This window comes from Amaranthus tricolor, chromosome 11 (assembly GCF_026212465.1).
Source record: "Amaranthus tricolor cultivar Red isolate AtriRed21 chromosome 11, ASM2621246v1, whole genome shotgun sequence".
In the NCBI taxonomy this organism is placed as follows: domain Eukaryota; kingdom Viridiplantae; phylum Streptophyta; class Magnoliopsida; order Caryophyllales; family Amaranthaceae; genus Amaranthus; species Amaranthus tricolor.
Window position 1 is genome coordinate 21,826,015 of NC_080057.1, and position 14,279 is coordinate 21,840,293.

Genomic DNA, 14,279 nt, shown 5'->3' on the forward strand with positions numbered 1-14,279 from the left:
AAAATCCTAGCACAAGGAGATTGCAATAGTAAATACAAGTGTTGTAGTGAATTAAGAACTTTGATGATGTTGAGAGTTAATTACTCTCTTAATATTATCTCATGAAAGGAAGAACAAGAATAAGAGTATTTTTAAAAAAGAAATTAGAAATGATATGGAGATGGGATATAATTTCCTTTGGCATGCATCCTCTATTTATAGAGCAATGCATCAAATAACACTTCCTTTTGAAACAAAATTGTTTTACGAAGCAGAGCTTATGAATCAAAGTAATGATTCATCAAAGCAAACCAAAAACAATTAATTTCCAACCAGAAGTCAATTCACCATGAGTGGTGTTTTGATCAAAACAACACTAACAAACAAAATCGGATAAAACGAACAAAAACCGCGAAAGAACATAACAGAACCTGGCAACGAGTCGTCGCCCAAATTTCGAGTCGATGTTTCTTGTAAAATCGAGTTGGCTTTACATTCCGCCAAAATTTGTTACTTCAATAACCAGGCGATGACTAGTCGCCTAGCCCACGACGAGTCGTCGTTTTTCCCTCTGTTTGTGTTTTTGCGTTTTCTCTTTGAGGCATTAATTTGGACTTATATAGCATATTTATTTTAGTCCCATTATTGTACTTAGTATGTAATATATACAAATCTAGGTCTATATACTTTAAATGCTCAACAATGACAAACAATGATCGTGAGGTTATGATAGCCTAAGTAGGTATTTTAACCATTCAAAATAGACATTATTAAAGCTAGAGTGTTTTAATATATAAACATAAATAAGTGTTATTAATACCTTTTTCCAAGCAATCATCTTCTTCATGTAGCATTCTTTGTTCATCATCAAACTAGTCATCACCTATTTAATCGATGAACCTTCATACCGATAAAATTTGCAAATTGAACAAGAAACACTTAATTAAAAACGACATTAAACATATCGAATTTAAGCATCAATCTCTCCATATTTAACTTCTTTGATGATTTCGATTGAATATATAATTTATTTTAATGATTTTTATCCATTTCTATGTAAATTTAGGGTTGAATTGTTAGAAATTCATTAGCGCCCTATCTTTTAAAAAGTTATACTTTGGTTTTAATAGTTTTCATTTTTTAAATTGTCTGAAGTGACATGTAACAATAGGGTATTATGCCAACAAAGTAAGACAATAGTTGGCATATTCAAAACCAATTAAAGACAAATGTTAGATTATTAGAAAAATAATCTAAATGTGAGATTATAAACAATAAACAAGCAAAAATTTAGATTATTAATTTCAAAATTTTCTTTTGTTTATTTATTTAAATATGTATTTGAGTTTTTTTTGTTCATCAAGTTCGATACAAAGTAACTGTTAGCAATCTAAATAGATTTAGTTGTGGGTTGTTGTAGGTTATATGTTTATAGTTAACAGTCTAATTATAGTAACCGTTAATTTTAATGACAAAAATATAGAAAATCTTACAGAACAATCCGATTTTTATAAAAGTAACATTTCACCCTAAATAAACCACTAAAAATTACTTAAGCTGTTCGAACCAGTCTATAATATAACCTAAAAATTAGTTAAATATTTTCTTTTTCCAAAATCCAAACACTGAGCTGAAGGTGTTAAATCTCCGCGAAACCCCCTTTCTCTCCTATCTTCATTGACACCATACAATGAGCCGTTACGACTCTCGTTCTACTGACCCTACTTCCTACCACGACCGTCGCAGGTATCTATTCAATTCATATTTTCTGTCTGTTTTTTGATTTTTGATTTTTGATTTTTGATTTTGATTGTGGTGAAAATGATACTTTTTGCAGCGATTATGGATCTTCCACCGGCGGCGATTATGGTGGAGGTCGAATTGGTGCTCCGGCACCGAGGAGAGATTCGTCTCCTCAAAGAAAGTTGGATTTGGACGGCTTAACGCCTTTTGAGAAGAATTTCTACACCGAATCCTCTTCTGTTGCTTCCATGACTGACGAAGATGTTGAAAACTATCGCAAAGCGAGGGAGATTACTGTCGAGGGTCGCGATGTTCCGAAGCCAGTTAAAAGCTTCTCGGACGTTGGTTTTCCAGGTTTCGGTGTCTTCAATTTATTTGTTACTTTTATACTTGATTTTAAGAATCAGTAACTAATTTACACAATAAGAACAAAACCCAAAAAACAAATTGATCAGTAGTTTGCTTGAATATAGTATTTAGGGTGACACTGACAAGTTAACTTGAATTTGGCATTTGGATTGACAAAACTCAGTAGGGTTTATTTATGAGGTTGGATCATGTATTAGTACAGATACTATCTTTAAATGGCTGCTAACAAAGTTTTTTGTTGAAGAAAATTGTGATAATGAACTAATGGTAATTAACACTTTTTTATATTATTGCTAAACATTTTCAATAGTGAAAGGGAAATCTCTAAGTTTTAATGCGTTTAGGTTAACGTTTCTCGTGGATTGGTACATTTATCGTAATGTAAAAAGGGTATTTATAATAGATGGTCCTAATTGGATTAGGATAATACTTTCTTTGTGCCTTTTAATTTAGCCTTTTGCGTCAGATATCCCTAACTCAAAGGGATGGAGGTAGTAAATTTTATTTGGACTCTAAAAGGTTAAATTAATTTAACAAAATTCTATTAACAACAAACACGAAACTTTCTCTGTCAATTTAATCTTCTACCTTCTCAACATGTCAATCTGAATATTTTGTTTTTTTTTTTCAATTCAGCCCTCTTGGTCGTGATTTGTCACTAGAGTTACCATGTGCTCTCTATTTGGGTTAGTTATGAGTCATAGATCCCAAAAATCCCATTATCAAATATCATTAAAATGTAAATAGGATTTCTACCTTGGCCGACTTTTTTTATTAGAATCACATTAGTTGTAATAATGGATCAGTTGTTTGTGATGCACATCTTATTTTTCATTTGATGTTTTTATTTTTAGAGGGAACTGGTGGAAGGTGGAAACTCTAGGAGAACTGTCTTCAAAGAGAACAAGGAAAATACTACACTTAAAGTCGTATACTCGTATTTAATTTCAGGATTGTGATGAACACTTCTGGGAATGATTAAGACCTATGACTAGAATAAATCTTAATATTCTCTATGAAGGGGTATTTATAATTTGCACTTGTTGCCCATTGAAATTCTACTATAAAATTGTTAGTGTGTGGTTATGACTCATTATCCAAGTCTAGACAAAGATGCAAAGATGTACATGCATACATGGAGGCTAATCTAAGTAGTTTTTATTTTTTGTAGTTCTTTTTTGGCGAGTCCAATTGTAGTAGTACTAATATGGGTTGGGTTAGTGCAATTCTATTAAAGGAGTGTTGGGTTAAAAGTCAAAGCATTGGGGGCCAAGGAGGATCTAAGTCCAAAGTTAATTTGTGCATCATGACACTCTAGAGCTTCATACGTCATGGCTACGAGAGCTTTCCCTGATTATATGCGAGAAATGAGAAACAGACTTGTAACGAAAAATTTTATGGCGGCAAATGTTTAGTGTCCGCAAAAACAAAAGGACACAAAATTTGATCTTTCATATCTTACCATTTGGCTTTATATTTTATCTTTTAGTTTTATATTCCACTATATAAAATTTCAAGTTTGCTAGTTTGCATCTTTTTCTTGTGTTCCTTATTTGTAACTGAAACGAGTAATATTTACAAACAAACCCATCACATGTCTACAAAGTAAAATTTAGCTAGAGCAAGAGGTGAGGGCTTCTAGTGAGTGAAAAAGGCGCCCTCATGTCACAAGATTTTTCAATCACCAAGCTTTGTTGAAGCGAGAGGTGAGGAATTCTTGTGAGTGAAGCAAGAAATTCTTATCAACATTTTGCATGGTCGTAGGATTGTCCAATCACCGGTTGCATTGTGCTATTATACCCATGCGACTACGTATCCCTCTACACATCTAACTTGGTCCTTTGACCATATTTGGTGCATTTTCTCCTTGGTATAGAGCTATTGCGATATGCTTGGGTTTTGAAGGTGTTGAAGGGTTGAGTTTTGTTTGTTTCCATTTTCATGTATAAAGCCCTACAATTAAGCTTGTGAAAGTTGTCTATATTATGATGCAATCGTTTTTTACTGAAAGATTGGTTGCCGCAATTTTATGCTTGTTGCTAATGCCAAGTATATTTGTGATAGACTAGATTTGGTCCTAGAATTCTCATGACAATGAACAATTGAAGAACACGAAAAAATAGCTAGAGTAGGAAATGTAACAATGCACATATTAGATGAAATGTAAATGTAATGTTTTGATTATAATACACAGCATTACGATGAAAAATAGAAATATAAGCATTCGGGAGGCTTGCACTCTCTTATAGATGAGTAATGAGTATTAAACCCAAAAGTATAAGTATGTAAATAATATTTTGATATCTTTCTTTATTCCCCCTTTATAATCTGTACTAGTTTTCCTCTTCGCTAATTTGACCTTCTTCTAGTATATACTATCTAACTCACTCATACCAAATACCCTAGGCACCCCTATCTTATATATAGCACAAATAACTTTCACATCTAAGCAAGTCTCTTTGCTTGACCTGTGAGGCTTGTCCTTATTGAAAAAGGGAAAATTGTGGGAGCATCAAGTTAAAAAGCTGCACTCTTTACTTTGATTCATCGGTTTGAAAAATGGTCATTAGAGTGCTATTAGTGGCTCTTTGTCACATATCTTGGATAACATGGTTTGCGAAAAGCTAAATGTAGCAATTTAGTCTATGATTGGATCATAGTGTAAAAATGCGGTAACAAAACGGTGATGCTGTAACAAGAGTGATGCAGTTATGTTACCGCCTAAATATTGTTCTAAATCATAAGATGTTACTTGATATGACCCAAAACGTGTTTTTTTACACCTTTTGCAACCTAGTTAATTTCGATCCATTTTTTTATGAAACCTTTACAACGCGGCTGATGCAACTTTGTTTTTACACTATGGATTGAATGGCTTGCAGTTAAGTGAAGGCTCATATATGTGTGATTTTATTTTTTTTGGGAAACCTAAGGCTTTAGTGAATAATGTTTTTTCTGAAGCAATAGGCGGAGGCAGAATTTGAATCACTTTCTTTTCTATCTTTCAGATGTGCTGCAACTCTTGCAAAAACTTGGGCATTAACTCCTTTGCTTAATTTAGCACGTTTTCCTTGACTACTTTGAGGGACATAGTGATTCAGAATGAAGGATGGCTATTAAAGAGAGGCTAAGGTTTTGTGGTGGTTTCTTGTGTTTTGCCGATTTTTCTTGCTACATTTGGCGGTTGCTGGAATTTTAAGATATGAAGTTTTATTTAGTGGTAATTGTGAATTTGTGAGCAGAACTAGTTTTTGGTTTTCTGTTTTGAATTTGAGATAATAAAGGTGATTGATGATTGAGATTTGTTTATGTTTTGTGGGTACTGCTAGTACTTCTGACTTCTCTAATGAGTGTCCCTAGAAATGAGATTTTCCAATATGCTGAAGTTTTTTTTTACCTTAGAAGGAGGGTGCAGAGGCTGGCACACCTGCCTCAGAGACATGCAATTTGGGTTCCACCCGCCCTAGCAAATAATGGCATCAGTATTCTACCCAAAGGATGACCTCTCAACTTGTGGTTGAATGCTACAATCTATCTTCGAGAAAAATTTTACATGTAATTTATTCGATTCACTTGAGCTTAATCCAAGTTGACTCAGCAGGAGCTGGGTGTTTAGGTAGTTAGATAGTGTGAAATTGGTTGTAACAAAAAAGGCATAGAACGTTAGAGTGGGTAGTTAGTGTCAATTGGGTGTTAAGTATATTACAAGGGCCTCATAAGGATCTATTGTTAGCAATCTATTAAGTTACTTACGTTGTTCCTATCATAAAATTCTCTTTATTATCTTGAGGTTAATGTTTTTCTAATTCAAACTTTGTTCACAAGGACGCAATTATAGTATTAGTTCATCTGGTATTTGCAAGTTTTTGATGTGTTAAGGAAGCTTTTACCTTGCTTGAAAGCTCCCTAAGTTACTCTGAGGATAACTTTTACAATTCTAAGATTCTTAGCCCTATATCCGTCCATTTCAGGAGGATTTTGTAATAAATGCTGCAGGTATCACAGCAGCAATAAGCACAGAGGAAATAGACAGAAGCAGAGAGAGAGAGAGAGGGGGGGGGGGGGGGGGGGGGAGAAAGACCAAGAAGTCAACAGAGTATAGAAGAAGAATAAGTAGAATGAGGAATAGGGTCGAATGCTTGTAATTTTATGATGATTAGAAGAGCAGTATGCTTTACCTGAACTCTTCGAGTGGTTCAATAATTTCAAGTATGTTCAAATACACAATGATATCAGTACAAGCATAACTGCATAACAAATGATGTCTTCCCCACCGCCTATTTATATACAAACTTAAATATCTAGTGTAAAAAGTCCTATAACAAAATTGCATAACAAAATAAATAAAAAATTTACAAGCTTCTCTAACAAAACTGAATTCCATGATTCCCCTATAGAATCCACGAAGCGAGCAGCAACTCGAGCAACCTCTTTGTTTCATGTCTTTGTCCATCTTTAAGTGTAACAAAGCATTGGGCTTGGATCTGTGAACACAGCAGATGGGCCTGCATTATTAGGATCCATTAGACTTTACATCTTTTGACTTGAGTAAACTAAATAAACTAAATGGAACTCTTATTACATGTGAAGACTAAGGTGAAAGACCCTTCCTAATTAACTTCTTAAAACCATCCATTGAAGGATAGGTTTAATTACTCTCCAAGGATACTTGATCAAGTTATTTCCGCTTTATCACATCTAAATTGAAGATTTAAGTACTGATTTCTGGTCAGCCTTACAACCGGCCTTTTAAACTTCAAGGAGCTCTTTGATTTTTGCTTTTATTCTCCTCCCATTGATGTTTGTAACTCCCATCTTGATTGCTTACTTTTACCATGCCATCCACTTGTTTTTCTTCATTGAATCAAACGACCACTTGAGAGTTTATGAGGAGTTTTATTCTCCATTTTGTAATCAAAGCCAGCTATAAGAGTAACATTAAGAGAACTTTGATAATCTTGACTTCAGTTTACACTTTGATGCTCCTCTTGGGTCCTTCACACATGCTTTTGTGTTTGAACAGTTAAGGATAACTCTTGTACTCCCTTTATAATTGCTTGGCACTTCTCCATTTGAGATTCTAATCTTCACGGCATTTGGTCAGAATTTAACTCACATATTCAAATGTCTTATGAACTTTACATTCCTCCTATCTCAATATGCATAAGGATGATACCTATGATAACTTCCGCCAGTTTTTTGTTGAAGTCTGCTGCCAAGTTTTTGGGTGTTTTATCCAACGTTGGACCTACATTTTGTATGCATTCTCAATTGCAGAGTATGTCATGGAAGAGATTAAGAAGGCTGGCTTTGCTGAACCCACTGCTATTCAAGCTCAAGGTTGGCCTATGGCTCTGAAGGGTCGTGATCTTATTGGTCTTGCTGAAACAGGATCAGGGAAAACACTTGCATACTTGCTACCTGCTATAGTCCATGTCAATGCTCAGCCCATTTTATGTGAGTATGATTTTTGTAAGAGTCTCATGTTCAGTTACCAAGTGATCTCATCCATTATTTGGTTATCTGGCTGTCATAAAACTGTATTAACTTAATTGTATTTCTCTTCAGCGCCAGGTGATGGTCCAATTGTATTAGTTCTGGCTCCAACTAGGGAGCTTGCTGTACAAATTCAACAAGAAGCCACAAAGTTTGGTGCTTCGTCAAGGATCAAAAATACCTGCATATATGGCGGGGTACCTAAAGGACCTCAAGTCCGTGATCTCCAGAAAGGTAGGTGCTGCTTGAGTATGAGATGACTTTGTCCGTCAATAGAGAGGGGACAAGATATTTGTGATGCTTTGCTATCATATTGAGACTTTCGTGATCTGCGCTTCTTTTTAGGTGGTAATCAAATCCATTGTTTTGATTATTAAATCAAGGGATCTGGTCATTTAGTTGATGCAGGTCTCTTACATATAAAGATGCACTGTTACTTTGCAGGCGTGGAGATAGTGATTGCAACACCTGGAAGGCTGATTGATATGTTGGAATCTCACCATACAAATTTGCGTAGGGTGACCTACCTTGTCTTGGATGAGGCAGATCGAATGCTAGACATGGGCTTTGAACCTCAGATTCGTAAAATTGTGTGTCAGGTATGAGCATTCTGAAAGGTTCTTGTTCAATTAATTTTCTGTTCAATATCATGATCTGCTGTTGTTTTCATCGCCGGGTTTCCTTCCTTATTATCTCTTGCCATCTTTATGTTGCTTTGTTGTCTCGACCGAAAGACCTATTTGTGACGTCCCTATTTGATTTCTTGACGGGAAGAGGGTTGCTTATTGAACTTGCCTACTGAAGTGGTTGTTATTAGAAAGCACTTCATAACCTCCCCCTCCCATGGTAAAAATTTTGTTAGCGCTGGTGCTTATTAGATGAGTGGAGATTATTCCTGGAAAAGGCGAAAGTATGAGTGCATTATTGAGCTGAAGTGTGTATAAGCTAAATTCCAAATTCTGTTTTAATCTAAATTCTATTATCTCAACGAGAATTTTGCTGAATGAAGGAGCTCAAGTCAAGTCTCCATGTAAGGTGTAAAATCTTTTCGCTGTAGTTATTTTTATATGGGTTGATCTTAGTTTTAAGAGGCGTGAGCAAAAGGTCCTTTTTTCTGTGGCGCAAGGTGAAGGTGCGGGCTTTTGTATGCAAGGCGCACAATTTTGCTAAAAAGCTCTAAAACATATCTAATACTTAAAACAACATGAACTTCATATTATAATAACATATAAGTAACGTTAATTTAGCAGATAAAGTCATACGCTAACTCAATTAGTCGATAATAGAGTCTTGAACTAACAAAAGAAATAAAACCAAAAGAAAGACAAAGGTAAAGAAAGCAAACAGTGGATCGTGATGCTTGAAATGTTTTATAACACACTTAAATATCAAAATCAAAATCAAAATCAAAATCATCTTCCTCATAAGTGTCTTCTCCATTGTTCAATCTGTAAAAAAAATGTGTGGATCTCACGACAAGTGATCATTATAATGATAGCACAAAGCCACAAGCATAAAAAAATGATAGCAGAAACATGAAAAAAAAATTAAGCGAGTAATCAAATTTAATTGAGCACATCAATTTATAACAAAGCATATTAAGATGGGTAGAATAAATAAGTGCGTGCTCGTAAAATAAAAGGAAGGGAGGGGAAGTGGAGGGATGTGATTTTTTTCAGTTGGATGCAATAGGGGAAGGAAATGGAGGACTTGAGCTGGGCATGAGCTTGAGTAGCCAAAAATGTTATGCCTTGCCTTGCCATATATTGCATGTATATTCAATAAGTACACTATTAGGTTATTAAGATTTTTATTTTTTGAAATTAATCGTATATATGTTGACTTGTGTCCTGCTATACACAAGTAATACATTTAGGCAGGTGTGATTTTTCATTTCAATTTTGTAGAGATGATTTTATCATTGTATTATGCTTTTCTTTGTACAGATCCGGCCAGACCGTCAAACACTACTATGGAGTGCCACGTGGCCAAAGGAGGTTGAGCAACTTGCTAGGCAGTTTCTATATAATTCGTACAAGGTAATACTTCCCTTGATAAAGTGAAAATTTGGGACTATAAACCACCTGCAAGTCTTTGTAGCTTGTAAAAACTGAGTTCCTCCACACGATTGATTCTGTTGAGTGGATGCCAAAAAGATAAAACATTGAGGTGAATTTGAAAGTATGGCTTTTAGGTATTGATATGAATCTTGTTGCTTCAGAACCTTTTGTCATCATTCAATGCACCCAAAAATAAACAAGGAAGAATATATTATTTGAGATCTAGATTTACGCCATTATTATCTGTGGAAAAATGTTTTGGTCTTCAGTCGAGTCTTGAGAGATTGGATATGTTTACTGGTGCCCGAAGACATAGTCACAGATATGTAGAATATTGAATTTTTTGGTTTAGTCAAGGGGTTCGACCGAGTATTCTATTTGATGTCCCTCTTGTCTGATTTAGTCTTGCCATCATCTTAGCTTTTTGAGAATGTTACGAAGAACGACTAAGTAACTATTTGTTGGGCATATGTAGGTGATCATTGGTTCTCAGGACTTGAAAGCTAACCATGCAATTCGTCAGATTGTGGATATTGTTTCTGAAAATCAGAAATATAAGAAGTAAGGAGATGATTTGTCCCTATATTTATTTGGCTTAAAGCATTTATTGTCTGCTCTGCTACAACTACAACAGTTTGACTTGTGCTAGAATATTGAACTTAAACTATTATTTTTTGTTAATTTTTTCGAAGAATTACATGAAGTTGAAATTTTAAAAACACCCATTGGGACAGATGCAACAATGTTACATAATCAGATATATTTAAATTAACAAGTGATGTTGTCTAAGTCATTGTTAGCAAAATCCAAGTAATTAACCTGTTCCTCCTACAATAGTATATAGGGAAGTAGGGATTGTCTCCACAAGAAACTTGAGAGTTTTGTTACTAGTTATGTTTTTGTTACTAATGAAAAAATGGGTTTTAGTGAAATCAAGTAAAATTTAAACTGAAGAGCCAAATAATAAGAGGTCAACCTATATGGTAGAAACAGTTGATTGGATTTTAGCGATGATTGTAAATTAATTATAGATCATTTATCGTGCATTCATTTAATTGTTGAGCAGCTTAATGTAAATTAGAATTCGTTATTAATTTAAATTACTTTGATATTAGGTCAAAGCTGCGACTGCACACTAAAAACCCTAAGAATTTGCACTACCTAAACAACCGTCTAAATTTAATTTATTGCAACATTAATTGAAGTAAATTTTTTAAGAATGATGAAGTTAAATACTACCTAAATTACCTCGTTGAATGTATTGTTCTCTTGTAATTAATCGTCTCAATACCATTCACTATTTAATTATATTTGAAATTATAATGTAGGTTAATCATACCAAATTCAGTTTTAAATTAGTGAATCAAAAAAACATTAATACTTAAACCAATAATATTAATAAATAAAATCACATTGTTGTTTTGAACCTTTGTTTTGTCCAACCAAGTTTCTGGGAGATTAACTCTCCATAAACATCATTAAAATTTTCTCAGTTTATTAAAGCACAAGGGAAAAATTATTTACTAAAGAATAATGTAAGTAGTAAATATAGTATAAAAAGATAGAATATTATCTACGAATTATAAAAAGATAGGATAAAATACTCTGCATCAAACTTTGGAATCTATGCGTTCCTAATATGCGTGCACAATGGAGCCTTGAAGTGCACAACCTCGCAAACAGGCAAAAATTTCTAGCTTTCTAGGCGTGCGCTGGCGTACGTTGAGTGTAGTGTGCTGGGCCTCTCACATCTACAGAAATATGACTTCGTCTTCCTTTACACTTTAAATAATTCTTCTCTAATGGGATGATTTTTTAACCCCCCCCTCAAATTATGCCAGGATCCAATTTTACATTTAGTGCCCTGATGAATATAGGGTGCTGGCTTGTGTTAAGTGTAGTGTGCACTCAAAATATTACCCTGACTTGTGTTGAATATAGGGTGCTGGCTTGCGTTAAGTGTAGTGTGCACTCAAAATATTACATTTAAAACAAATCTTCCCTAATAGCAAAAATGGTATAATCGAGCTTTATTACGTATAAAAAGGATAGTAAAAAAACTCTTTGATAGCACAGAATTATGCTTATCAACGAATTTGTATATCAATACCAACTATACGCAGGAAGGATCAAATTCTTCAAATATTATTTTTCAACACCAGTTCTCTGTAATTAACTTGTACTTTGTTCTAGACTGGTGGATCTATTGGAGGATATAATGGATGGAAGTCGAATATTGGTTTTTATGGACACTAAAAAGGGATGCGATCAGATAACTCGGCAGCTTCGCACAGATGGTTGGCCAGCTCTTTCGATTCACGGGGATAAGAGCCAAGCAGAAAGGGATTGGGTGTTGTCAGAGTTCAAATCAGGCAAGAGTCCTATCATGACTGCTACGGATGTTGCAGCTCGTGGTCTAGGTATGTTTGTTTCATGCATATATTAAGTAGATCTACAGATCTGGGTGTGAGTTATGTACTCTGTTATGGTCTCAAACAAACTAGATAAGATTGGTAACAATAACTGGTTGTGACTCGGAATATAAGCAGTAGAAATGTTGCTTCATATGAGGAAAGATCAGGATGACGTATTGTGCTGGAAACGTACTGTGCATTTTGATCCTAATCTTGTTTTGAATTGCATATTCTCTGTTAAGGAGTAGAAATATTGCTTCAAATGAAAAAGATCATGCTAGCCGTGAATCGAATTACAAGCAGTAGAAATATTGCTTCATGTGAAGAAAAGCCAGGATCATAGAAAAAAATCACATATGTCGTCGCGATTCTGCCGCTGACGCGGTACCTCGTGGTGTTACAACTCGTTTTACGGACATCACAATGTTAGCTTGGAAAATATTTATTTTATCATAGTAATTGAAGTTTTCTAAAGCATATATTCAAATTGAAGCTTATAATAGACCTTTTAAGACCTAATGCATATTTAAATAAAGAATATAATGGCAAGATAAAAGAATATGAGCTTAGAACCTAGTATTTAATTTGAACCTAATACATTGCGTTATACTATATGAACATAGCTATAGTGTAATAGTGAATTTACCTTTAAACGTTTATATTCTAAACAAATTACTCTAATAGCGTTGCTCTTATTGGTCTGTGACAGATGTGAAAGACGTGAAATATGTGATAAATTATGATTTCCCTGGTTCACTTGAAGACTATGTTCACCGCATTGGTAGAACGGGAAGGGCTGGAGCCAAAGGAACAGCATACACCTTCTTTACAGCTGCTAATGCCCGATTTGCAAAGGAGCTTATTGCGATTCTTGAGGAAGCTGGACAAAAGGTCAATCCTGAGCTGGCTTCCATGGGAAGAGGGGCTCCACCTCCATTAGCTGGTAATTTGAGTTTTACCATGTCAATATGATCAATTTGTCTAATTCTTAGTTCCTTCCTCTACCGGCATATTATTACTTTTAGTTCCGACTTTATTCGTAAGGGTGTGAATAATGCTAGTCTTGCATTCAGTCTTGTTAGTTTAAAACTCATTGCAAGATTATTGAACTGGAGAAAATTTCTAAGTTTTTAACAAGACTTTAAAAATAAAGATGAATTTGAAGTGAGATTAGAGATAATAAAGTCTAAAACTAGAAAGTCTTGATTAGACTGAAAAACAGAAAAGTAGATAAAAATTAGTGGAAATCTGAGCCAGAGCTTCAAATATTGAGGTTTGTTTTAATTGCATATTCTGAACATTTTCTATGTTTATCCAACATCCCGAAGAAATTGAACCTCTCCCTCCTTCCGTTGTGTTTGATGTTTTATTTCTGTGTTGGAAACTAGTTCTGAGTGACAATTTTATAGAATTCTCGCAACTTGTTACTGTTTTCCCTATAATGGAAAGCTTCACACTACTATGTATTTCTGCCTCAGGTGGATACCCAGAACGAAGGAACCGCTATAGTACGGGTCGCTCTTGGAGCTAATAGAGAGAAAATTAAACATGACTGAACATATGCTGTTACTGTTGGGCTTGAATTGACGTCTTTTTGAATGTTATGTAATGGTAATGGTAATGGTAATTGTAATGCTGATGGTAATAGAGTTTTCTGACAGTGTCATTGTAAAAAATGTCCTCTCATATTACTTGGGCTACAAAGTTTCTAGGTGCAACATGCCATTTTAACGGCAATATTTTATAAGTCGGTGTTTTCTCTGTTTAGTTTTGTTTGACAATCACTTAAGAGGAATAATTAATCCACAAATTCTAAGATGATTTTACGATAGAAACTGTATTTATTATTAGGTTGATTTAGGGTACGCCCACCATTTTAAAGTGATCATTTATAATTTTAAAGTGATCACTTTTTATAGTGATTATTTACAACTTTAAAGTGATTAATTAGAAAAATAAATTTGTCTTATAGTGAGACAGTCACTTACAAAACTTGATGTACATTGCTAGTAATAATTAAAAATATTGGTATATTAATGATTATTAAAACTCAAAGTATGGAAATATAGTCATAAATCCAAAAGAGTAATAGAGTACTATTGGGTTGAGAATGTTGGTAATTTACTGTCGATTTGGTGAAAAATTTTAAAAAATCAATTATAGCAAAGTTCTAAAAATAATTTTCAAGATACGCAGTTATTTCTTAAAGTTATGGTTT

The 14,279-nt window shown here is 34.2% G+C and overlaps 1 protein-coding gene across 1 annotated transcript; it reads left to right on the forward strand.

The window, feature by feature from the left end:
* The first annotated feature begins 1,565 nt into the window (after positions 1–1,565).
* LOC130827902 (DEAD-box ATP-dependent RNA helicase 20) lies at positions 1,566–13,888 on the forward strand. Its single transcript, XM_057693797.1, has 10 exons — positions 1,566–1,725; positions 1,817–2,076; positions 7,369–7,548; positions 7,660–7,821; positions 8,032–8,186; positions 9,534–9,626; positions 10,123–10,208; positions 11,841–12,067; positions 12,771–13,004; positions 13,540–13,888. Exons 1-10 carry the CDS (start codon positions 1,670–1,672, stop codon positions 13,590–13,592), a joined length of 1,506 nt encoding a protein of 501 aa, XP_057549780.1. The 5' UTR covers positions 1,566–1,669; the 3' UTR covers positions 13,593–13,888.
* Positions 13,889–14,279: the final 391 nt, after the last annotated feature.